The sequence below is a fragment of the Gekko japonicus genome, unplaced genomic scaffold (assembly GCF_001447785.1).
Source record: "Gekko japonicus isolate JY-2015 unplaced genomic scaffold, Gekko_japonicus_V1.1 scaffold339, whole genome shotgun sequence".
NCBI classification, from domain to species: Eukaryota; Metazoa; Chordata; class Lepidosauria; order Squamata; family Gekkonidae; genus Gekko; species Gekko japonicus.
Window position 1 is genome coordinate 944,711 of NW_015169182.1, and position 26,217 is coordinate 970,927.

At 45.1% G+C, this 26,217-nt stretch overlaps 2 protein-coding genes across 2 annotated transcripts in view; one reads left to right on the top strand and one right to left on the bottom strand.

Annotated features, from left to right (window-relative positions):
* BUB1 (BUB1 mitotic checkpoint serine/threonine kinase) overlaps window positions 1–10,875 on the top strand; it is a 36,007-nt gene extending 25,132 nt beyond the window's left edge. The window contains exons 15-23 of the mRNA XM_015416131.1: window positions 1,345–1,423; window positions 3,169–3,346; window positions 4,669–4,806; window positions 5,955–6,070; window positions 6,756–6,917; window positions 7,924–8,081; window positions 8,175–8,352; window positions 8,737–8,843; window positions 10,288–10,875. Coding sequence (XP_015271617.1) covers window positions 1,345–1,423; window positions 3,169–3,346; window positions 4,669–4,806; window positions 5,955–6,070; window positions 6,756–6,917; window positions 7,924–8,081; window positions 8,175–8,352; window positions 8,737–8,843; window positions 10,288–10,483 — 1,312 coding nt within the window. The 3' untranslated portion in view covers window positions 10,484–10,875. The remainder of the gene's footprint in view (window positions 1–1,344; window positions 1,424–3,168; window positions 3,347–4,668; window positions 4,807–5,954; window positions 6,071–6,755; window positions 6,918–7,923; window positions 8,082–8,174; window positions 8,353–8,736; window positions 8,844–10,287) is intronic.
* Window positions 10,876–11,245: 370 nt separating this feature from the next.
* Window positions 11,246–26,217, bottom strand: part of LOC107114595 (two pore calcium channel protein 1-like) — a 47,579-nt gene continuing 32,607 nt past the window's right edge. The window contains exons 13-19 of the mRNA XM_015416132.1: window positions 19,552–19,639; window positions 19,189–19,258; window positions 17,912–18,131; window positions 17,593–17,683; window positions 16,432–16,545; window positions 14,012–14,136; window positions 11,246–11,729 (exon numbers count right to left, since the gene is read on the bottom strand). Coding sequence (XP_015271618.1) covers window positions 11,584–11,729; window positions 14,012–14,136; window positions 16,432–16,545; window positions 17,593–17,683; window positions 17,912–18,131; window positions 19,189–19,258; window positions 19,552–19,639 — 854 coding nt within the window. The 3' untranslated portion in view covers window positions 11,246–11,583. The remainder of the gene's footprint in view (window positions 11,730–14,011; window positions 14,137–16,431; window positions 16,546–17,592; window positions 17,684–17,911; window positions 18,132–19,188; window positions 19,259–19,551; window positions 19,640–26,217) is intronic.

A 26,217-nucleotide genomic window follows, 5' to 3' on the forward strand; every position in this document is an offset into this window, starting at 1 on the left:
TGAAAGAAGGGACTCGGAATAAGGCACTTGGCAAACTTGGATACTGGCTTGAGGGGAGGGAAAGAAGGTCTAGGCTACCTAAAGTGTATTATTTTGGGCCTACAGAATGTCAGGATGATGACAAAAGGCAGTATGCTAAAATATCAGTGCAACACGTGTTCAGTGCTGGGGTAACTGTGAGCTGATTGATCAAACCCCTACAGACTCTGATTTTGTTTACAGTACCTTTCATTCGGGTTTAATGGAATGCTGAGGTCTAGTGATGAGAACAAAAGTGGACAGTGCTGTATAGGATTCTGCCCCTCAAGCCTGTCCAGGAATGAGAGGGGAATCCTATACTTTTACAATACATTAAACAACAACCCAGAGAGGTAGGCTACCCTCTCTGGATTCAGAACAATAAGCCACCAGAATCTCTCAGTATTCTATAATCCCCTCCAGCTCAGAGCAGAGATTCAGATCTCTCAGCTGGCATCTAGGGCTTAACACATTAGCACCTCATTCCCAGAGATGTACACTTAATGCTCAATGGTAGCGTGTGGCCAGGTAGGCACAGGAAATAGACTTGGAATCCCAGTTACAACATCAAAGACAAGTTAGAAACAAGAATAACTTTTTATTCAGCACAGAGCATTGCAAGTAACTATGAAAGATTGAAAAACAATAAGCCTAAGGCAGTTTTGCCTTAAATACACAGTAAGAGATACATATTTACCAACTTCAGGAGTCCATCAGTCCAAATAATATCCAAGGTATACAGTCCAATTAGGTACCAAGGGATTTTTAAGAGGAATCCCATCCTTGCCCTCCATGTGCTCTAAGGCACAAAGCAATCCTTTTATTCTCCAAAAGACCACATGTCCAACAAGCAGGGCGCAGAGAACAGGAACACAAGAACAGAGAGAGAGAGAGAGCTCTCCCATAGGGTTTAAAGCAGATATAGGGCAATTCAGTCTTCAAATTAGCTCTGGCCAGGAGCCAATTGAAGTAAACCTGGGTGTGCCCAATGGTAGGGTTGTCATGGCTACAACTTCTGAATGGTCAGTTGTCTTGGAGGCCACACCTGCAGTTGTGATCCCCCAAGCCTCAACTCTCATTGCGTACGCTTCTAGCATGCTGGCCTAGCTTCCAGCATGGAGGTGTGAAGGTATGTGGTTTATGGCATGGCAATAGAGCTTCTCTGACCAAATGGTCAGCCATCTGGTTTCAATAGGAAATCAACACAGCAGGGACCCATTCCAGGGGGAAGGCAGGGGTTTATAGGAATCAATTTCTATACAAGCCCATAGACCTCTTCATAAGTCATCTCATCTGAAGGCCTACTCTGAATTAAAATTCTTCTAGGGTCCTCCAGCCACCTCCAAAGCCAACAGAAGTCAAAGTCTTGAGAGAACGTCTCACAGATGGTGCCGCTAAACCAGAAGTAAGTCAAGGGCCTCTATAATGGAGGCGTGAATCAGGGATGTTGTAAATGAGACATTCTTCTAATTAATTGTAGTCAATACAGCAATGTTTTGAGAGACTGGCAGCAATGAACGCTACCAGTAGCCCTGGACAGATGTTCCCTTACTGAGCTAGGATTTCATTGGGTCATGCTGCTGCATCCCTGGAGGGTACTTATTCCGGACAGCGCCCTGACCGGAAGAGCCCAAGCTAGCCCAATCTCGTCAGTTCTCGGAAGCTAAGCAGAGTTGGCCACGGCTAGGAATTAGAAGGGCAACCTCCAAGGAATACCAGGGCCGTGATGCAGAGGCAGGCAACGGCAAGCCACCTCTGAACCATCTCTTGCTTAAAAAAACAAGTCTAGCTCGCCACCTAGTGGTGCATAATCTTAGGATCTCGTGGCTATACTACACACAATGCCATAAGATAATTAATTAATTCCAGACAGTTTGATGACTTTGTATTGCACTTTAGGGGAGGTGCTGTGGTTCAGTGGCTGTGCCTGCTTTGCATGTAGAAGGTCCCAGGTTTAATCCCCAGCGTCTGCAGTTAGAAGGATCAGGTTGTAGGTGGCGTAGGACCTCTGTTTGAGGCCCTGAAGAACCACTGCCACTCAGACCTTGTGGGTTGGTAGAGGCTATCACACTCTCTCTTTTTTTGTATTTTTGCATTTGTGTGTGTGCGTGCCTGGGCCTGGAAGACACAATGACCACTGGTGACTCCTCCTTGGGCATGCAGAATGTTCAGAGAAATGGCTTTGGTAGCCTGCCTCTGCCTCCTGGCCCTGGTATTCTTTGGAGGTCTCCCATCCAAATACTTGCCGGGGTCGGCCCTCCTTAGCTTCCAAGATTTGATGAGATCGGGCTTGCCTGGGCTGTCTAGGTCAGGACCACACTCTATCTTGAGTGCATGGCTGCTCAATGACACTTTACGGATCACAGCTCTCTAGAAGAGTGCTGTTTCTCATTGCCTCTTTCCTGCGTGTATTTAAGTTGGGACACTTGTGGAGAGGATCCCATATTGACCTTCACCCAGAACAACTGTTGAGAAGGTGGTCCTCCATGGTCTTTTCCTTTGAGAGCTTCACCTCTTTCACTCAGTGAGCTTGCTAATCTAACCCATGTGGGACTGCACAGAAGCCACAACGATGAAAATGGGGTTGCTCTTAACCTGTAACTGTTGTTCACTGAGTGGTTTTCTCTGCAGGCAGGGTGACGAGAGTGAGAGCAGGTATTCTCATTCTGTTGCAGTTGTTGCAAGAGTTTGTCCTTTCCTGTTGGGGCCAGGGTCTTCCCAATTGCTTTTTTAAAAAATAAAACCATTTTTGTGATTTATGGTGCTGATAATCTTTGTGTTAGAGTATACTTCTACTTCTATACTTCTAGAGTACTGACTTCATTTCTTAAAAATTTGCTTCTACTGAATTCAGAGTGCTTTGTGTGAAAGAAAATAACCTTGCACCTTTTTGAGGTTTGCCTCTCTCTCCTTTTTTTGCCTGTGTCTTGTGATTTGTGCTCCCAGTTGTCAAACCAGGGCTTAGCCTTGCATCTAAACTGTGCACATGGCCTATGTCCGATAGAAATAACTTCTGCAAGCCTAAACAAAATAGAATTGGTGAAATCCAAATTTGCTTTTAGGCGTCTAAATTTCTCCCATGAAATTCAGCTTTTTGCTTTGAACAGGAAGATGGGCATGGCTTGAGTGTGTCTTGTGTGTGTTCTTTAGGAAGGCAGTCCGCCAACTGAGTGCCTGACAGGTGACTGTACCGTGTGGGCTAATCACTTCAACAAAACCCTGGCTTCCAATCCTAATGATACCAGAGACTTTGCTCGTGCGGCACGATATGTCTCCACACCATTCGGCTCTGTTCCGGTACACGCCTGCCAAGTGACACGGGACAAAGGTGAAGTACTGCAGTAGGAAGAATGTAGATCAGGACGGCAAAATAATTTTGAGGAATTACTCCAGTAGGACTACATAGAATGTATCATTAAAACGCTGAAGAACTTAGCACTGTGACATCAAAGAGAAGGGGGAGCCATGAGGGGAGGGGGAGGAACAGCTCTGAGACCCCTGTAAAGAGAAGAGTCAGGCAAGAACACCCACCCCCCCACCGCCTGAAATTCTTTTCTTGAAACCAACCAGCAAGGGTAGCCTTTGCTCTGTGCGTCCTTTGCTCTCCTTCGCAACGCTGTTAGTTCTGCAGTCATGGATGACTCAACACTAATAGGTAAAACTAAATGCTGGCAGGTGTCCACTGTTTTATTAAACAGGCAAATATTACTTTTGAGCCTGGGCATTTTTTATTCAATGGGGAGAATAAATTAGCCAAACTTCCTTTGAGAGTGGGCATTTAGAGAATTGCAAGGGTGCTTGCAGTGGCAATTCTTACAAGACCCTGTTCCTTGAGGAAAATTTCATGAACTAAACATGCTGGAAATCTCTGTTTAATATAATGCCAGGCCTCCGCTAGAACTGGATATTTTTGTATTGAAGAATGGTGATTAGAGCTGAATGCTAAAGCTGCTAGCCACCGGGCAACCTATGTAGTCTTTCCCTCATCGGTTTATCCTCTCAACAGAATTGTGAGGAAGGCTGATTTGTTCAAGGTCACTCAAAGAGCTTCAGGGTTGAGTTTGGTTAGCACTGTTATGTCACACTAGTAGGGGGGTCTAGTAGACTGCTAAAGTCTACTAAATACATAGTCATAATGGGTCTCCAAGTGCCCCCAAATGCCCAGTGACTCTGAAGACTGAGTTTTTACATGCCTCTATTCTATTCTGTTAAGAGTGCGGTCTCTAATCTGGGAGAACTGGGCTTGATTCCCCATGCCTCCACATGCAGCTGCTGGTGTGACCTTGGGTCAGTCAAAAGTTCTCTCAGAGCTGTTCTCTCGAGCAGTTCTCAAAATTGCTCTCTCAGCCCCACCAACCTCACAGGGTGTCAGTTGTGGGGAGGGGAAGGGATTGTAAACCGCTCTGAGACTCCTTCAAGTAATCCAATCTCTTCTTCTTCTATAGGGGAGGGTTGGGTTTTTTTTGGCTTTTTAAGTCTGAAGCCAGTCTTACAGACCATTCATATCATGCACTGAGAATCTGCCTGTCAGCCCATTCTCAAACTAATTCTTTAAGCCTGACTTTTCAACAATTGAAAATGCATGTCTGTGAAATCTTGCTTCTTTTTCCTGGATCTTGTCTACGACTGACTATTTGTTCTTGCGTGAAGTAATTGAAAACCCTTGGGATGACGGCTTAATCCGCCAGCTTCTGTCTGAGGTGCCTCAGCCAATAAGTGCTTACTCAAATACTTTTGAATGGGAAGCGAACCTTCCAGTTCTGAAGCCTAAGGCTCGACTCAGATTGGGTAAGAGACACACATAGTGCTTGCTTAGTTTGTTTTGGTAAGTTTGTTTTGGTGAGTGATGCAAATAGTGAAAATTCTGAAAAGTGATCTGTTTGGGTTCATTGGATGTGTTCCAGGTGCGGGGTGGTGGTGGAGCAGCTGAAGCCCAACATGGGTCTTGTCTGCGTTCTGTACGCTTGGATAAGTTTTTTGTCTGTGTTGCTCTGAAGTAAATTTGGCGAGGCTCAGGCTCAGCCTGGGGTAAGGCCTAGCATGTACCAATTTACGTGCATTACACAATACCAAAATTATCATCAGGGCTGTGTGTGTCATTATGCTCCGTCCATTTCCTCTCAAGCAGACGGATGGAGCGTAACAACAGGGTCTCAGTTAATTACTCTCCATATTCCACAATTAAGAAGAGTACATTTAAGAGTACATTTAACTGTATCTGAAGAAGTGTGCAGGCACATGAAAGCTTATATCTTGGATAACACTTTGTTGGTCTTAAAGGTGCCACTGGACTCGAGTTTTGTTCTGTTGCTTCAGACCAACATGCCTACCCACCTGAATCTATCATTGGTTGCTAACAGGACAGAGAGAAATGTTTTGTCCCTTTAAAACAGGTTTAATGAGATGTTAATCACCTGGTGGCTGTCTACCTCTATGCCTTGAAAAGCTTCACCTGCCCTATATGGAATGTTCCTCCTACAGAACAAAACAAAAATACAAATGAGAAAGCTAGTAAATCAGAGAGGCCATTTATCCGTGACGTACTAATTTTTTTAAAATCTTGCAGCGAGTTTTACATGGGGAAAATTAAAAAAGAAATTACCCCATCCTTACTCTGTCTGAATTTCTGCAGTCTTTCCCACCACCTCATTTCTGTGTCTTGTGTAGATCAGAAGTAATATTAGATTTAAAAAAAACACACAAAAGTAGCTAGCTACCACTTCTCACATATGCTCTCTGCCTGACACACACTTTCTAATATATGAACCAAGGCATAACATCTGGAAGCAATTTAACCTGTGTTCCATGGAATTCCTTTTGAGAATACGTTAAAAAGGCTGGAATGTTAACACCTGCCCCTTGCTGAAATGGATAATTTTTGCTGTGTTCTAAGAGATTCTATAACTTTCCCCCCTCTTCTTCCTAAACTGCATCAGGATCCACATCCTTCCACATTGACTGTTTACTTGGAGAAGGAGCTTTTGCACATGTCTATCAAGCCTCTATCCTTGACATGGCCAACACAAGAAATAATCGGAAAGTGGTATTGAAAGTAAGTGAGTTTGGTTCTAATTTTAACTGTTTCCCTAAAACTACACAATACCATTGTAAAAAGCACTTTGAATAATACTGAATAAGGAAGTGTAAAAAAAAAAATCATTTCTTTTCAGTTTCAGTTCTGTTGGACCCAAAAGTATTGGTCTTGCCAAATTCCAAATATCAATATGGTATTCGGATTTGGGTTTTTTCTGTTTCCAAATTTAAGATATAGACACCAAAATTGCTGTGGAGCTGCTGATGCCTGTCCTTTAGATAAGCCATAAGTTTCAAGTGGATTGAACTAAGGGGTCCAGTTTTATGGGCTGCTGAACAGGGTGCCCCCGACTGTTCTCCATTTTTTCCTGTGGAGCAGAAAGAAAAAACCTGCAAGCTGCTTCCAGGGCAAAAAACCATGCCTGCAAGTAGCAATCACTGAGAACCAACAGCAAGTCCAACAGAACCATTGCAGAACCCAGTAATCCCAGTAGAACCACTAGCTAACATGCCAAGCCAAACAGAACCAAAATCAAACCAAAAAATCTCTGCAGTAGAAACTGAAGGGGAGGCATTTTTGCAAACCCAGCAGAACCAAAGGCTCAGTGTTCAGAATGCCCAGCAGAACCAGTGCCACTGTGGCAGTGCAAACCCAGCAGGACTGATGCCCACTATAGTTCAAAGCTGAACTTTTTGTTTTGTAGGTACAGAAGTCTGCAAGCCCCTGGGAATTCTACATAGCAACTCAACTGACAGAAAGGCTTAAGCCAAGCATGCGTCATCTTTTCATCCATTTCTATTCAGCTCACTTCTTCCAAAATGGAAGTATTTTAGTTGGAGAACTTTACGGTTATGGAACTTTGCTGGTAAGTCATAGAATCACAGAGTTGGAAGGGGCCATACAGGCCATCTAGTCCAACCCCCTGCTCAACGCAGGATCAGTCTAGAGCATCCCTGGCAATTGTTTGTTCAGCTGCTGCTTAAAGACTTCCAGTGAGGGGGAGCTCACCACCTCCCTAGGCAGCTGATTCCACTGTTGCACAAGTCTTACTGTAAAAAGGTTTTTCCTAATATCCAGCCAGTACCTTCCCACCCTTAATTTAAACCCACTATTGTGAGACCTATCCTCTGCTGCCAACAGGAGCAGCTCCCTGCCCTCCTCTGAGTGACAGCCCTTCAGATACTTTAAGAGAGCAATTATGTCCCCCCTCAACCTCCTCTTCTCCAGACTAAACATTCCCAAATCCCTCAGCCTTTCCTCATAGTGCTTGATCTCCAGAACTTGTGGTCTGGGTCTAAAAGGACTGCCTACTTCCACATGAACATACCCAACCACTACAGTAATCTTTGAGGGGCTGGCTTTGGGCGCCCACATCATTTGAGTCTGGATGCATGTCAACCTGGGAAAGGGCCTTCTTAGTCATAGCCCCCAAATTGTCTGTCCCCTTCTATAATTCCGTTCCACTAGTGGGTGAAGACTTTTGTCTGGTGTTCCCTCACAGATTCTCATTTACCATTCCTCCTGTTTGTGTGCTTTTTTGTATAGTATATATTTATATATATACTCTTGTTTTAATGTTTTTATTGTTTGCCAACTTTGGGACACTAAGTTGGGTGGAAAAGTGGCTTCAAAATAACATTTACATCATGTTAATGCACAGCTTCCATGGATTTTATTCGGGCCAGGTACAAGAGAGCTTCCTAATGGATTGTGCTTCTGCAGCTGAATTTCATGCAGATTTACTCAGAAAGTGCCATTGTTTTGAATGGCTTACTCTTAGATTAGGTGTCTGATAGGAATATAGAAATACTAATGTGTTTGGTCAGTGGCTGCATTATGTTTAAGCAATTTCTCCCCTACTCTGTTTTTAGAACACCATAAATATATATAAAAAACTGCCAGAAAAAGTGATGCCCCAAGCACTGGTCATCTACTTTGCCATAAAAATTCTCCATATGGTCGAAGAGCTTCACAAGTGTGGAATAATTCATGGTGATGTCAAACCTGACAACTTTATTTTTGGTGAAATGCAAGTATTTCATTGTTAAAAAAAATTAAAAGAAAATCTTGTCTTGTCGCATTATGCTTTTTGGTAATAACCATCCTCCTTTTCAATACGCAGGTTTTTGGATGATGACACATGTGATGTTGACAGCATGTCTCATGGCTTGACAATAATTGATTTTGGCCAAAGTATAGACATGAACCTGTTTCCTGATGGAACTGTATTCACAGGGAAGTGTGAAACGTCTGGATTTCAGTGTATTGAAATGTTGATGCACAAACCATGGAATTACCAGGTACTTGTACATGTGGGTTACAAAGAGTGTGTCTATGTATAGATTTGTGTAAACTGGGTCGTTAGCAGAATATTTTTGTGGCTGTGATAACATACTGACTGCCTCAATGTTAACCTTCTGGAAAATGATTCATATTGGGATTATTTCTGTTCACTCACGAGAGGCTGCATGCCAAAGTGCTAAAACTTTATATGGCTTTTACAGTTCACTTCTCATTGTTGAGCCCGATCACAAATAATATTTGACACTGAAAAGCTTTGTCCAAGAACTTAAGATGCAAGAGTATAGGCCCAAATGACACTTGAAGAATGAATGTTTCATTCCTCCCTCCAAACTGTGAAGCTTTTTCTACAGCTCTCCCCTTTTCTCTTTTATTTTTTTCAGACTGATTATTTTGGAATTGCTGGAACAGTGTTCTGCCTACTATCTGGCACATACATGAAAGTTAGAAATGAGGAGGGTGTATGGAAGCCTGAGGGTGTCTTCAGGAGGTTGGTTTTCAAGTGCTTTTTAAATTTTCTTGTCTTCTATTACAATCAGATACTTAAAAATCCAACAAATAATTCTCCATGCTGTGAATTACATGAGCCTAAAATCAACAAGTAGTGACAAAACACCCACAGCTCCCAAGTACTAATGGTATGATAAAATAAAAAGGCATTATTATAGAGTAGGCGAGATTCTTGAGACACCTTCTGATCAGATCAGCCTAGTGAGCTTGAAGGTCTTGCTTTTCCTTTCAAGTCTTCCTTTCATGTCTTCACATGAAGTTAGGTTTTGTTGGGAAGGGGTTGTACAGAGCATCTCAACTTAGAATGCCCTTTGGATTTATTTGTAAGGCTACCAGGAATATAGGTCTGGCATCCTCATGAGTCTTAACACCTGATTTAAACTAAAACTTTGAAATCTGGAAGTAACTAGACTACAGCAGCCAATTTGGGGCATAAAAAACTGAATAGGTAATTTCAGTTCCTCTCCTAAAGGGGTAACAGCAGATTTGTGGGCCTTCGCTGAGAAAGGAACAGGGGAGGAGCTCAGAACTGCAGGTGGCCCCGCTTTGCTCTCTGAGCTTAAAGGCACTTGGAAATTCATGGGATGAAGCACTTGCTTAAGGGGGTGTTATGTTATGTTTTTTCAACACGTTTCTAATAAACATTAAAAAACAGGGTCAAGGCAAGCCAAACAAAAGTCTTCACCTGCTAGCAGTAGACAGTAGAGGAAGACAGACAAATCTCCCTGGGGAGGAAGTTTCAAAGTTTGGGTCTCACAGCAGAGACAGCCCTTTCTCAGGTTGCCACGCATCTAGCCTGATGGCAGGGCCACCCAAAGCAAGCCCTCCACAGCAGACTGGGGTGGACAGGTAGGCTCATATAGAACACAGGTGGCCAAACTGTGGCTCGGGAGCCACATGCAGCTCTTTCACACATATGGTGTGGCTCCTGGCAGGGTAGCTAGGGAAGTGAAGGGTCTTCTCTTCCCTAGCCAGTGTTCCCCTCCCTGGGTAAGCTTGAGGTGGGGGGGGGGAGCAGAGAGAGAAAGCATTTTTTTAAAGCGCCCCGCCGCCAGCTTGGAGAAAGTATTTGTCTCTTTAAATATCATCAATATCTGTTTTTACCCCTTTTGTTTTTATTTCTGGCAGTTTTAATAAAATGCAGGTTTGCATATTTTCCAATAAAACATGTGTGTAAAATTTGTTCATGTCTTGTGGCTCTTACATTAAGCAAGTTTGGCAACCCCTGATATAGAAGAAGGCAGTCCTTCTAGTTACTCCTGGAAGTACTACCACAGAGTTGGGGGGATGGGACTCCAGTGAATATATTTTCTTGGCTGAGGGGGACCACCATTTGCCCTAGAAATGTTAACAGTGGGGTATGGCATTTTTGTATTACGAAATAATTAAGCTGATTCTTTTTACTTTTATGCTTCCTTATCCAGGATTCCACATGCAGACATTTGGAGTGACGTCTTCCACACTTTGCTGAATGTACCAGACTGCAACCATCTGCCTTCTTTGGGTGCTTTACGGGCAAGACTTAGAGAGTTATTTCTGAATACTTATGCTAACAAAGTAAAGATGCTCCGTAACAGGCTTGCAGTGTTGCTTGTGGAAAATAAGCGTTCCCATAAATAAACTCAGATACCCTCAGACCTCACCGGAGAAATAAAATCTCTTCACAAGAAATGGACAAGGTTTAATCAAAGCTACAGCTTGAATAATATGACAAATTGTACAAAGTGGTTAAGATTAAATGATGCAGTTAATCTTTTAGTTTTAAATAAAAACAACCCTCTGAAGAGCTTTGACTCACAAAAGATCTTTCTTGTAGTCTTTAAGATACCAATGGAATTGTTTATTTTTGCTGCTACAGATTAATGTAGCTACCCCTCCGGATGTTTCTTCCGGGAGATGTGAGGAAACAGGTATGTGGAAAACAAGGACAGGGCAATTGCTGTGAAGATGCAGCTAGAAGGAGGGAAATAACAAAAGTGAAGAACCCACCTAACAACGAATGGTTAGTGAAGCCCTCCATATACCAGACTGGGGTCAGCTAATCCCTCCTGTGAGGTCACTAAAGAATAAACACAAATGAAAATTGCTCCATCATGGTGCATGTGAGAGGGGGGGGCCCTACAAGTTTCCCCAGCAGGACAGTGGCAGCTCTCCGGCACCCTTTTGGGTTGGAATGTTGCAGAGTAGTTTCCCAGCTGTTGGATGATTTTTTACAGTACGAAGTCTGTTGCACTCAGACCTGCTCGTGTACACCTGTTTACACAGAAATGTAGTGTATTCCAGCAAGGAAGAAAGATATGCACCTCATTCATCTATGTCTATACATAGCTTTTTATTTTCCCCACATCTTGTTTCACAATGCCTCCACAAAAAATTGCTGGTTGTAGACAACGAGGTTACAAAGTACAGACATTAATACTATGTTTCATGCCAACAGTCTAAATAGTCAAGCATTGTAGACACATTCAGTGTGCTTCCCTTTATTTAAAATATTGTATTTTTCATGATTTACATACTTTAAAAAAAAAAAAACCTGACCACTATGGAATGTTTGATTCTTTGGAGGGAGAAGTCATGGACCAGGGGAGCAATACCTCTTTTCACTGTAAGTGGTAGATGGGATGGGCCTTGCAGTAACTTTGAAGCTTGTAGCCAGGGAGCTGCAGAACGGTCTAGAAAACTGGTCCAGCCACTTCTGGTAATTCCCTTCATTCTCTAGTTTATGCAGCATTGTCAAAGGTAGGGTTCTTCCGGTAAATATCGTCTGCAGAAAGGTTTAAGATCTCATCCAGTGAAGGACCTTCTTCTTCTGGTGATATCTCAGCTTCAAACATGCGTTGAAGTAAAGCATCCACTGTCCTGTATCCTGGGGAAGAAAGAACCACCTGAATTTCTCATTCTTTGTGTGGCTGACTAAATGGATAGGGGGGTCTCTTACTTGAAAGGGTCATTGTCCTCTCTTACAATACACACCATGCAGATAGCATCATGATTCACCTTTAACCTGTACTGCAGAGTCTGGCTATAAATATACAGGATTCACCTGCCTAGAGAAGTCTAGTTTTTTCTCTTCTAGTTCTAGTCTAGAAGTTTCTCTTCTAGTTTTATCCTCCATACTATTCAACCTCTATGTAAAGCCTTTAGGAGAAATCATTCGTAGCTTTGGAACTGGATGTCATCAATATGCAGATGACATCTAGCTTTACATCTCTGTAAAATCCCCTGGTGATACAGTAAAAGTCCTGAGCTGCTGCTTTATTGTGTTTGCATGGCTGAAAGCAAATAAATTGAAGCTAAATCCAGACAAGACAGAAGTTAGGCCAGGTGGGAAGACAGATGTCTTAAAAGATCTTGCGCTTCCCACTTTAGATGGGGTTCAGCTGACCCTTGCTGATTCAGTTTAAGAGACTTGGGGTTATATTGGATTCAGCATTACTGCTGGGGAAGCAAGTTAAAGCAGCTGCAAAAAATGCTTTCTTCCAACTCGGTCTAGCCTGCAAAATGGTCCCCTCTGACTCAGCCAGTCTGGTGACCTGGAGCCATGCCATGGTAACACTGAGACAAAGCTACTGTAATGCACCCTATGTAGGTGTCCCCGCAGTCCATTCGGAGACTGCAGTTCGGTAGAACATGCATATCACTTCCATTATGAGTCAATTCACTGGCTGCCCATCAATTACCAGACTCAGTTCAAGGTATTTATAGACTATCACAGATTAAGCTCTTCACGGCCTTGGCCTTTCTTATCTGTGTGACCTCCTCTGTCCCTGTGCTCCACCACAACAGCTTCACTCACAGCACAGCCTTCTGCAGATACTATCCTATAAATGGGCAAAAACTGATAACCACCTGTACTTGTGCATTCTCCTGTTGCGGTCAGGAAGGCTCCCACTGTCAGAAATGGCTAGAAAGTTGTATTGGTAAATGTAATGACTAACCTACACCTCTGTATTGCTACTTATCACTGTAAGTATGCTCTAGGCTATGTAGTTTCTGGACCACTTAACGTATCACATCTATAAGCTCATGGGGCTGGGCCTCAGTGGTAGAGCATTTGCTTGACATGCAGAAGATGCCAGGTTCACTCCCTGGTATCTCTAGTCATAGAATCGTAGAGGTGGAAGGGACCTCCAGGGTCATCTAGTCCAACCATGGAGAAGATCCCAGGTTCAATCCCTGGTATCTCTAGTCACAGAATCAGAGCTGAATCAGTCAAAAGGATGAAGTAGTAGATTATGTAGAAGACCTCTACCTGAGATCCTGGAGATCCATTGCCAGACTGAGTAGATAGTACTGACCTTGATGGACCAAGGGTCTGACAGAGTATAAGGCAGCTTCATATATGTGTGTGTATGATCTGTTTCAGCTACGTTCGAGATTTCTGTAGTTCAAACCCTATTGTACCATTCACTGGATATCCCATTGCACTGACTGTACTTGTAATCCGCCTTGAATCTCAGTGAGAAAGGTGAACTATAAATAACTAAATGATTATTATGTGACGTGGTACCTTAAAGTGTACTAACTCAAATGTTGATGCCCACAGCAGTACTGCAAGTGTGTTAAGACACAACAGGGCCTGCAGTGCAAAACAGCGTGGGTGGGAAAGGAGACACAAGATGCAGACCTGAGCTGCTCTATGTCCTCTTTCAGTGAGTCTATTCTACTTTTTTTTGTTGCTGTTCTTCCATTCTGGGGGAAAGGAGAATGACTTACACCTATTTTAGTAGTTAAAACAGGAGACAGAGCCATTGAAAACATAGCTCTAAGTGTGGTTAGAGTTTCAGACTAGAATCTGGAGGACCCAGTTTTGAATCCCCACTCTGCAAGGGGAAGGTTGATACTTTCTCTCTCTCTCTTCTTAACCTTGCTCACAGAATTGAAATAGAGGGGAGAAAGATAAGCCATGTTGGTCTGGTCCCCCACTAAGGAGAAATGTGGGGTATAAAATGTGAAAATGGCGAGATGTAAAGCTCCATTGGTTTACTGTGACACTTGCGTTTTTTAAAAATCCAGACATTGTATCAAAGATGGTCACCAGATGTTGGCTTATCTGTAACTTGGAAGTAGTTCCATTTGATATATTCTCTTTAAAAATTACAGAATGGGAAAGATTCCAAAAAGGGCTTCTTGACATCCTACACTCACTTTTTGAAGCAATTTTGAACATCAGCCCTTTAGGCTTCTTCTTTGTTGCTGTCCCTTCTTCACTTCCAAGGTCATTTTCACTGGTTTCCATGTTGTCTATCAGTCTGCCATCCAGTAGTTCTTCCCTGAAAAGAAGCCATCCATCAAGGAATCATGAGACATACCAGCCTTCTTGATATGTTTCTCCCAAAGGCTAGAGGTCATTTATTTGCCATTTGGTGTTACCTACTTCCCCATTCTCATTCCGCTCTCATAACAAAGTCAGTAACATAGACTTTAAAAAGACCTGTTTGAGGTAGCCACAACTAGCTCACAGATACCCCATGGAGATTATTTGCCCTATAGCAAAATCAGGGTTGCTGTATTTTCACATATCCTTCTACCAACATGTGACATTTAAGCTATCCTGACAGCATAATTCTGCAACGTTATAGTGGTTTTGCAGAATAATTCTAGGATTCTTTTACTTATAAGGCCCATAAAGTTCATACAAAAGCCTGTCGATACAGCCACGCCTGGAGGGGCAACCAATCTCTTCAGAAAGTTCCTCCCCATTCTGATTGTTAGGAGTGGGGTGACCCTTGCTGAAGACGTATGAACCCCACCAATCACAGCCAGGCAGAAAAAAGAGATAACAGTTGGGAAGGGATGGCAAAGGAAGCCAAGGACCAAAATTGCTCTTCCCACCCCATGTCATGGTACACCAAACAGCTGCTTGTGCTTTGAAACAAACCTGCCAGTCCTTTCAATACCACAGAAACTGCACCTAGATCAGAAAATGCACACAGACAGCCCCCCCAGTTTTAACTCACCCACAACAATATAACATGGACACTGGTAACAGAGCTTGCAATAAACCCAGGTGCCAACTTTGCTGCCACATGTAGCCAGACAACACAATCACTGGACCTAACAACATCAACTGCAACATCTCACGCCCATACACTTGCTCATCTTCTAACTCTGTATATGCCATCAAATGCCCTTTGGTTCTCTACGGCTGCGGTCACACGGAACATTAGCCACACTAGAGATACGGAAGATAGGCAGATTTTCCGGGCACGATCTTACCACCACATCTGGGAAGCGTAGAGCTCCCGTGGCTTCACCCGAGGCTTCCTGCCAAAGATGCGGGGTAAAAAACTAGTACCTCCGAGGTACTAGTTTCCGGTAACCGCGGGGCAAGGGCGGGCATCTGATCGTGTTTCCGGTGGCATCCGGCACCCGCCCATGTCCCCTTGCAAAAAGGTTCCCCCCCCAAGTCTCCATTGAGGCGCACAAGCACCCAACGGAGCATGCGCATACTTTGGTGTACAGAAAAAAACAAACCCGTTTGCCGCGCTGCAGGATTGTCCTGTGATCGGCACCTCCCCCTTACCCACGGGACCTCGGATCGCGCAACCGCGCGTTATTTTGCCCCGAGGCAAACAGCCACGCCTCCCCCCCGCGATATCCGGTCCGTGTGACTGGGGCCTACATAGGGCAAATCGTACACCAAAGGATAAATGGACACAAATCTGACATCAAGAATCACAAGACTGAGAAACCCATAGGAGAACACTTCAGGCTTCCAGGACATTCAATGGCTGACCTCAAAGTAGCTATTTTATTGCAAAGGAACTTCAGGAACAGACTACAAAGGGAAATTGCTGAGTTGCAAGTTATTACAACATTCAGAACAATGGAACCCCAAGGACTTAACAGGGATATTGATTTCTTATCTCTCTACATATGCTAATCTCATTCAGTCCTTACATCTGTATTCTCACTAATCCTCTTTATTTCTTATTTGGAATAGTAGATTGGAATGGTAGACTGGAATATATTTCTCTGGTCTGGGGAGAGAGGGGATACTCTACACATCTTCAAAGAGGATGCTGTAAGGTCACCTCCACACTTGAGAGGAGATGGCTGGAATGTAATGGCAGGGTCTCAGTTAATTACTCTCAGCATTCCACAATTAAAAAGGGTACATCTGCTCATCAATCTCCAATTTTGATATATTGATTTCCTTCACTATGTTTTCCCCCAGAATTAAACCCAAACAAATGGTAGCCATATAAACTAAGCTTGTTATTCCTGTTTGACCCTTGCATCTGTTAAACATCTTCATTATGTTGTATGCTAATTTGCTGCTCACCCTCCATTTATGGACTGGTAACTTCCATTTCATTGTATCTGAAGAAGTGTGCATGCACTTATTGGTCTTATTCAGATGTAAGCCATAGTTATTAAGGACCGTAGCTTGTAAAAATGGGTTAGATGTGGAAAGAGGACAGGAACCGCAGTACAGACTCATACATAGCAAAGTTAACCTAGGAGTGGCTAGTTACCAGCTGATTTCACAGCTGGAACTAGATACAACCAGAGGTTATTCCTCAACCACCAGTAGCATTGGGAGCAGAGAGACATTTACTTACTCCTGGATCCCTACACCAAGTTCTTGAATTTTCTTTTCGATGGCAGTTTCTACTTCGCTCTTTTCAAGGGAATATTCCACAAAAAAAGCTTCCAGAATAAATGCTACAAAGATGCTAAAAAATCAAGTCAAGATGTTGTACACTGCATTGTATTTAACATCCTCCCATTCTTCTTCCCCTCTCCATTCCCACAGTTAATGCATGAAAGATTTCCTGGCCTGCACAGTTCATATCATTCACATATTACAAAATAAAGCCTCAGATCAGGAGGGAAAAACCAGAATACTGATGGCCATATGTTTGCATTATGCTATAATTCCAAGCATGTTTAGGATGCTCAAGCAGCCACCAGTTTGGTTAACCGGTAGCTTGCAGGGAGCTAGGTTTCTGATTGGCTGTTTGTGCCTGTTTCCCAGGCCTTTCAGGGACATAGGGAGAAGCTCGTGGGGGAGAAAAGCTGGTTCCCAGCTGATCAGTCTCCCCAAGTCCCTGTCTTGCAGGAACATGAAATGTTTGGGGTGGGGAGAAAAGATGCTAATGGTTTCTGTTCTCTTAGCTAAGGGTGGGGATAGAACATTAGTGATCAGCGTCATTCATTTATTCAAGGAAGTCTACATAGCAGTAGGCTTTTAGACAAAATAATAAAAGCAATCAGCTTCTCATCTGCCGGCTTCTTGTCCCCCCACCCCCAGCAAGCATGGGGATTAGATAGATTCATGGCGGATAGGTCTATCAGTGGCTACTAGCCAAGGTGACTGAGGGGCACTTCCACATTCAGAGGCACTAATCCTATGAATCCCAGAGCTAGCAGGCAGCATCGGGGGAAGGTCTTGGCCTCTATGCCCTGGTGTTGGCCCTCCAGAAGAACTGGTTGGCCACTGTGTCATACAGGATTCTAGACTAGATGGACCATTAGTTTGATCTGGCAGGGCTCTTCTTAAGTTCTTAGGGCGGTCAGAAGTGATCAGGTTCTGTTCTCCCTGTTGCAAATGGGGAGGCGAGAGGCTGGTCTGTTCCTCCCCTCCAAGACATGGCAGGGAAACAAAGTGCATCGCTTCTCTCCTTCCCCCTCCAGGCTGGATCCCTAGCCAGCAACTACAAGTGTAGGCACAGCATTAAACAACACATGCCAACTAGTGAAAAAATCAGCACAGGACTTACTTAATAATCATAATAACCACAACAATATGAAAGGTGATGAAGAACAGCTTTGCAGCCTCATGAGTCACAAGGGCAAATCCACTGGCAAGGAGTACAAAGTCAAGGTCAAGCACTGCACATGTTTAGATGCTGTTTGGCTGAAGGTTACAAAGACTATCACCTGCCTCCCATGCTCCCCCAACAGCACTCCTGAGCCCCACCTGTTCTGGGAAAGCATGCGGCTGGGCTGAGGGTGGATGGGCCTGGTTGTGCTAATCTTTTAGTACCCCCTCAAATCCTTTTTTAAAAAAAATGACGTTTGTATATCTGCAAAGGATATCATGCCACTGGTTGACAACAGTGAGTTCCATTAGAACAATGAAAGATGACACAATATTGTTGAAATTGTTCTTGCAATATTTGGAATGGGCAAATGCAGAGTCTTTCAGAGAGGGGTTTCCGCAGTATGAGGCATGCTGTGCACTGGTGTTTCCAGCAAAGAACTGGACCTTCCCTTGGAAAATTTCCATCCCAACAATGGCAAAGATATAATATACCACCTAATAGGAAAGAGAAAGACAGCTACTTACCATGGGCATATTACATATTAAACATACAGTAGATAAGTCAAGAATTATTAAGGCCAGTCCACATTACTGGTCCCAAGAAGCCAACCACTGAGAACCCTCCACTTCTACCAATCCAGGATGCCATTGCAGCGTACCATGATCCTAATTCAGGGTGCTAGGCACTTCAGCTACAGTGGCCAAAATTACACATTGCATGCATAGAATCAATGCATATTTACTTTATGGGAAGCACAACAAGTCCTCCACACTTTTCCCAGTGTCTTTGTGTGAACACCACAGAAATTAAGGTGGGAACTTTCTATGAATGTATGGTCCTTTTCTTCTCAAGGTATCTCTACCTTCAAGGCACTTCAGCTACAGTAGCCAAAATTACACATTGCATGCATAGAATCAATGCATATTTACTTTATGGGAAACACACCAAGTCCTTCATACTTTTCCCAGTGCCTTTGTGTGAACACCACAGAAATTAAGGTGGGAACTTTCTATGAATGTATGGTCCTTTTCTTCTCAAGGTATCTCTACCCACCATGAGAAAGCATGGCTTTGCTTCTTAATCTGAAATAACAGTTCTAGGGTACCCCCAATGGACTATATAATTTGGTGGCAGAGCAAATTTTTGCATGCAGAGAGTCTGAGGCTCAATTCCTAGCATCTGCGTTTAAAAGGGTATTGGACAGGGCTGAGAAAGACTGCTTGGTTGAGATGGAAAACAGCCACTAATGTGGAGCAGATTATACTTGATGCAGCAATCCACGTTAAGACTTCATATAGTCATATGCCTTTACATCAGCAAGACCCTCCTGAGGGGAAACAAACATTTTAGATTTGTCTTTCAAGAAGAGGAAAGAATGGTACTGAGGAGATTCAGCCGGCATGTTTGTTTTTTTAAACACAATGTAAAACTGTGGACTTTTTACACATGCCTAAAAGCAAACATCTACTAAGTTGATTTGTTGAAGTCGCAAAAAGGGTGGAGTCTGAAGCACCTGTAGTTTAGGAAGAACAGAAATAAAAAGTTGCTCACCAAAGCCAAGCCACCAAAGGTCAGCATTGTAGGTACAATGTTTATAAGTGTATTCATGATGACACGGAACCTAAAAGACAACACAATGGAAAAGATGTGCCCAGTGTATTTTGTCCCAGAAGAGGTGCACCTCCCCTTGCTGGAATAACTTTCTGTCACAAAGATATAGCTGGCGATTTAAATGGGAAAACAGCAAGAGGAAATACATGGCAAGAATTCTAGCTGATGTCTTCCATTCATCCCCATTCACTCAACTGTGTCTTACTAAAAGTAGCTAATCCAATTATTCCTAGCAAAATTGCCCCAATTCACTGCACTTTGAGTTTGCACATAGCTCTCACTTCAGAGCTAACGAACAGCTACCTTTGTATGCTGTCGATAATCCGTATGAGCCTAAGAACTCTCAGAATGAACACGATGTCCAGTACTTGTTGGCTGTTGTAAACAGTGACTGAGGAGGAAAAAGAAAGAAGGGTATTAGCCATCATGTGAAGTCCTCCCCAGTTGCCCACATGTTTGACCAACCTTATCTCAGTGTCAGTGAGGAAAGTTTCGAGAAAAGTGGCCCCATTACCTTATAGTGTGGGAAGCTGGGGAGAGTTTGGCTATCTGGCTGGTGTACCGTCTGCCCAACACGCCAGCCAACAGCCTGCCATCTCTGGTCGAGGCGGTGTTGGGCTGGGCATTGGAGTACCCTAGGCTGATAGTCTTGGGTGACTTCAATGTCCATGCCAATGATGCGGCCTCTGTACCGGTGATGGACCTGGTGTCGTCCATGGCGGCGCTGGGACTCACCCAATTCGTAATGGCCCCCACTCATCAAGCCGGGCATATGCTCGACCTGATCTTCGTAGCAGGGGTTACAGTGGACCAGATCACTGCCTTGGCAGTGCCATGGTCGGACCACCTTGCCCTGAAGGCCCGGGTGAATGTGTCACTCCAACCCTGTTTGGGCGGTGAGCGTATTTTGGCCTGCCTGCAGAGCCAAATGGACCCTCAGCAGCTTCAGATGGCTCTGCAGGATCCCATGCCCCCTGGCGGCTCATTAGATGAGCTTGTCAAGGACTGGCACAGTCGGCTTTTGGAGGCCATCAATGAGATTGCTCCCCGACGCCCTCTGTGACTTCATTCTCCGGCTGATGAAACGAGGACTTAGACAGCTAGAGAGACGGTGGTGGCGTGCTCTCGACGAGGCAACAAGTGCATCTTATAGGATGTTTATGAGATCCTATGAGGTGGCAATCAAAGTCGCAAAGAGACAATTCTACGCGGCCACAGTTGCATCTGCTAGCTCACGCCCGACACAATGATTTAGAACCATTCGGTCGTTAACAGAGTTGCCCCAGGGCAGACCAAATGCTAGGGAATTGGATATTGGCTGTGAGGCTTTTGCGAGCTATTTTGCAGATAAAGTCCTGCTGCTCCGCCACAATCTCCCTGCCACAGTCGAGACAGTGAGCGAACTCGAGGCTCCATGCACGTCTTCTGGTTCAATTCTGGATTATTTCGGTCCACTCGGTTTTGAGGAAGTCGACAGATTGCTCTCAATGGTACGCCCAAACACGTGCAGCCTTGAGCCGTGCCCTTCATGACTTATAAAAGCTGGTCGCGAGGGGTTATGAGGTGCCCTCAGGGATATTATCAACAAGTCCTTTGCTGAGGGACTGTTCCCAGGGGCACTCAAGGAAGCGATGGTCCACCCTCTCTTGAAAAATCCATCTTTGGCCAACTATCAGCCGGTTTCCAATTTAATTTAATTTATTTATTTATTTATCCTTGGATTTATATCCCGCCCTACCCCGAAGGCTCAGGGCGGCTGACAAGGGCACAATGTGCCAAGATTATAACAATAAAACGCATAGTATAAAACAATAAAATCCAATAATAAATTTACAATACAAATTTAAACAAAGAGAGCTCCGTCTTGCAGGCCCTGCGGAACTGAGAAAGGTCCCACAGGACCCGGATCTCCTCTGGGAGCTCCTTCCACCAGGTAGGAACCGCCACCGAAAATGCCCTGGTCCTGGTCACCGCAAATTTAACATCTCTGGGGCCTGGAATTTCCAGATGACAACTCCCCGACCGTAGTGCCCTTGGGGGAACATATGGAGAAATTTGGGCAAATTACTGGAGAGAGCAGTGGTGATTCAGTTGCAGAGCTTTATGGATGACACTTCCATGCTAGACCCGTTTCAGTCCGGCTTCCAGCCGGGTCATGGGACGGAGACGGCACTGGTCGCACTCACGGATGACTTCTGGAGGCATCTGGATCAAGGCAGTACGGCGGTGCTCTTGCTATTAGATCTGTCAGCGGCATTTGACACCATCGACCATCAGCTACTGATTCACCACCTCGCCGACACTGGGATTCAGGGGCTTGCATTGCAATGGCTTGTCTCCTTTCTCCAAGGTCGGGGATAGAGGGTAGCGCTAGGGGAACAGACATTCCAGAGGTACCCACTGGTCTGTGGGGTTCCCCAAAGGGCGGTACTGTCCCCAATGTTATTTAACATCTACATGCGCCCCCTCGCCCAGATTGCCCGGAGGCATAGGCTGGGGTGTCATCAATATGCAGATGACACCCAGCTATATCTGTTGTTGGGCGGCCAGTCTGACTCTAACCCAGATGACCTGGAGCAGGCGCTTTGTGACGTGGTGGGCTGGCTTAGACTGAGTCGATTGAAATTGAATCCAACGAAGACGGAGGTCCTGTGCCTGAGTTGGAGTGGACCGGGGGTAGGGATCCCACTCCCAACCTTCGACAGGGCACCATTGGTGCTGGCGCCGAGGGTTAGGAGCTTGGGAGTGTTCCTAGATGCCACCTTAACAATGGAGGCCCAGGTAGCAGCTACTGCCAAGGCAGCCTTTTACCATCTGCGGCTGATTAGGCAATTGGTTCCCTTCCTCGAACGCAATGACCTGGCAACAGTGATTCACGCTATGGTCACCTCGAGATTAAACTACTGCAACGCTCTCTACATGCGACTGCCCTTGGCCCAGCTCTGGAAGCTGCAGCTGGTGCAAAATGCGGCGGCCAGGCTGTTGATGGGCCTCTCTATACGAGACCATATCCAGCCTGTGCTGAAGGCATTGCACTGGCTGCCGATAGCTTACTGGATCCATTTCAAGGTGCTGGTTTTGATCTTTAATGCCCTATATGATCAGGGACCTGCCTACCTGAGGGACTGCCTTTCCCCATATGTGCCCCAAAGACCACTGAGGTCAGGAACACAACATCGCCTGACTCTTCCTGGCCCGAGAGACGTCAAGTTGGCTGCTACTAGAGCCAGGGCCTTTTCAGTGGTGGCTCCATACTAGTGGAATGAGCTCCCGGAGGAGATCAGGGCCCTGCGGGATCTTTAAAAGTTCCGCATGGCCTGCAAAATGGAGCTCTTCCACCAGGCATTCAATTAGGAGCCGCCACCCCACTACCACCAACATCGGTGGCTATGGATTGGCCCAGGCCTGGAGAATGTGCCGCAGTACCGCGCAATGCCAAAGACCACAGAATTAGAAACATTGGTTGTATGTTACACAATATGCCATTTGAACTACTGATAGACGATCATCAGCACTAGCACTTGTTTATTGGATTGTTTAAAATGTTTTGGAATGTTTTAATCTTTGTATGGTTTTATGGTACTGGGTACCAATTCTGTAAGCTGCCCTGAGCCCACTTGTGGGGAGGGCGGGGTATAAATAGAATTAATTAATTAAATAAATGAATATAGCCAGACATTCTAATTTACTGCTTATTAAGTGTTCCATGCAACTTGCCATATTTTTATGACTGTTCTTGTTTGAATGCCTGTCATATTCTAGATCCTGCCAACCTAGCAGTTCGAAAGCAAGAAACTGCAAGTAGATAAATAGGTACCACTTCGGTGGGAAGGTAACAGCGTTCCGTGCGCCTTGGTGTTTAGTCATGCCGGCCACATGACCACGGAAACATCTTCGGACAGCGCTGGCTCTTCGGCTTTGAAACGGAGAGGAGCACTGCAACCCTAGAGTTGGATTCGACTGGCTTTTGAGCAAGGGAACCTTAACCTTTACTTTACATATTCTAGAAGAGGAATTCTAGGACCCTGGCGTAAAGATTCCTCTACCTCAGGGACAGAAGCCCAGAGACAATACATCCCCTACAACACCTGATACTGAGCTCTGCTCCCTACCCAATCCCTCTCCCAGCATCCTTTCTAATTCACTCTGGGGACCAGACGGAATCACAGCATATTAAATTGTATGTTATATTTAAATATTTAGATTGCAACATATTTGGTGAGGAATGAATTGGGGGTGTGGGGGTGGTGGTGGGAGACTGCTCTAAGTTGTTCCAAGCATGTGAATGGGATATAATGGGCTGTGGAAGGTCAGTAGTTCAGCAGTTCGAGACCCGGGTGCCGCATGACAGAGTGAGCTCCCGTCTCTAGTTCCAGCTCCTGCCAACCTAGCAGTTCGAAAGCAAGACATTGCAAGTAGATAAATAGGGACCACTTCGGTGGGAAGGTAGCAGCGTTCCGTGGGCCTTGGTGTTTAGTCATGCCTGCCACATGACCACAGAAACGTCTTCGGACAGCGCTGGCTCTTCGGCTTTGAAATGGAGATGAGCACCGCAACCCTAGAGTCGGATTCGACCGGCTTTCAAGCAAGGGAACCTTTACCTTTACCTTACTGTGGAAGAGGCTGTTCCAGAGACTAGGTAATGGTTTATCTGTGCAACCACCAAAATGGAAGTGGAGGCAGATGGGAAAGAACAAAGGAAAAGATTTCAAAGGAAACAGGGAGCCAAGGGGAGGAAGGGAGAGGCACTGTTGCCTGCAGCTCTAGGACAAAACAGGGCAGAGCTGAGAATAAATGTGCTGCCTCCCCCCCACAGGTTCCCACAAGAGCCATTGGTAGGGTTGCCAGGTCTGAGTTGGGAAACACCTGGAGATCTTGGGGGTGGAGCCAGAGAAGGGCTGGATTTAGGGAGGGGAGGGACTTCAGTGGGGTATAATGCCATAGAGTCCACCTTCCAAAGAGGCCACTTTCTCCAGGTGAACTATCTTTGTCACCTGGAGACCAGTTGTAATCCCAGGAGATCTCCAGCCACTAGCTGGAGGTTGGCAACCCTAGCTATTGGGGATAGAGTATCTCAAGCCACCATTCTTTTTCTGTGGCAGACCCCCCAAGGCCAAAGCTAAAGATCAGTTCAGAACTACTGGGTTATCCCGTGCCAATTTCATTTTGGCCATTCAGTCTGGTGGAAAACAAACCCTTTGACCACCAGAAAGTTAGGCTCAGAAAATGGACTGCCTGCCTCATGCTGTCCGAGGAGCCATGGGTCCAGGGGGCAGGAGCCGTGCATCACATGCAGAAGCTCCCAGATTTAGTCGCTGGCATCTCCAGTCAATGGGATCTGTGCCTCAAACTATACAAGATGCTGAAGTTCCTCGTTTGAAAGCAGAAGCTGTGTGGGGAGTCCTTCTACCTCCATGCCGTTCTTTGCCCCCACCTATAATCCCCCTTCAGGACTGCTATTTGTCCTGTTGGAACAAAGATACAGGCAACGTGCTTATGCAAAACCCACTTCTCCAAATGCAGCAAGGGCTGGAGCTTATCTAGATTGGCTCCCTTTGGTGGAGAGGGTTGCACGGGAGGATTATGCCGATTTTATATATTGTTTGCTTTATTTATGTGCACTGGTAGAGCCTAGAGGCACTCTTTAAGCAGCAGGTCTGTTACCCAACATCAGATACTTCTACACCCCAAGGTACTTCAGCTAACTGACAGCAGTTGCTCTCCCCTTTTGCATCTAAAATGGTGCTTCCTTTCATGCAGGCACATATGTCTATTCCCTTCAGCCAAGTAGTGGTAGTGGGATGGGTGGGTCACATCTCCCAACCACCGATGGGCTGCTTGAAAAGAGCCACTAAAGGCAATATATCTATTGTTACAGAGATTATTCTTCCTTTATGTCATGTAAGATACACTGAGGGCCAAATCAGACATACCTGGTTCCCATATTTATAAGATTCACAGAGGGGTGGGGCTGATTTAGAAGGGGAGTGTGATGCAAAGGTGGGGTATTAGAAGAAGAAGAAGAGTTGGATTTATACCTTGCCCTTGATTCAGAGCGACTTACAATGACCTTTCCCTCCTCTCCTCACAACAGACACTCTGTGAGGTAGGCGGGGCTGAGAGAGCTCTGAGAGAACTGCTCTTGAGAGAACAGCTCTGAGAGAGCTGTGACTGACCAAAGGTCAGCCAGCTGGCTGCATGTGGATGAGTGGGAAATTCATGCTAGGGGGAATGTAGTGGTTAAGTGCGCAGACTCTAATCTGGGAGAACCGGGTTTGATTCTCCACTCCTCCACTTGCAGCTGCTGGATGACCTTGGGCAAGCCATAGTTCTGTCAGAACTGTTCTTGAAAGAGCAGTTCTCTCAGAACTTTCTCAATCCCACCTACCTCACAGGGTGTCTGTTGTGGGGAGGGGAAGGGAAAGGAGATTGTAAGCCGCTCTGAGACTCCTTTGGGTAGTGAAGGGCGGGGTATAAATCCAATCCTTCTTCTCAAACCTGGTTCTCCAGATTAGAATCCACTTCTCTTAACCACTACACCAAACTGGCTCTCCCCCCCTAGCATGAAATGGTCCTGAGGAGCCATTATTTCCCCATGGGGAAACCAAACCTGTATGCCCTGATTAGTATAGCTAGCTGTGGAAATTGGGTACATTTCATTTTACCCACACAGTAAGACACAGTGAAGAGTGGGTTGCCTCTGAGTGCCTGAACATTTGGCCTCAGCAGCATTCCATGGGTGGGTGGGGGCCAGTGTTCCCTCTAAGCTGAGTTAGTGTGAGCTAGCTCACAGTTTTTTTGGCCTCCGGCTCACACACTTCTGTCTTAGCTCAGGAAGGAGGGCTCCAGAGCAAACTGATTCATGCAGTAGCCAAATTGCTCGCCAGTAGCTCACAAAATAGGATTTTTGCTCATAAGACTCAACCGCTTAGAGGGAGCATTGGTGGGGGCTCGCTCTCCCCACACCAC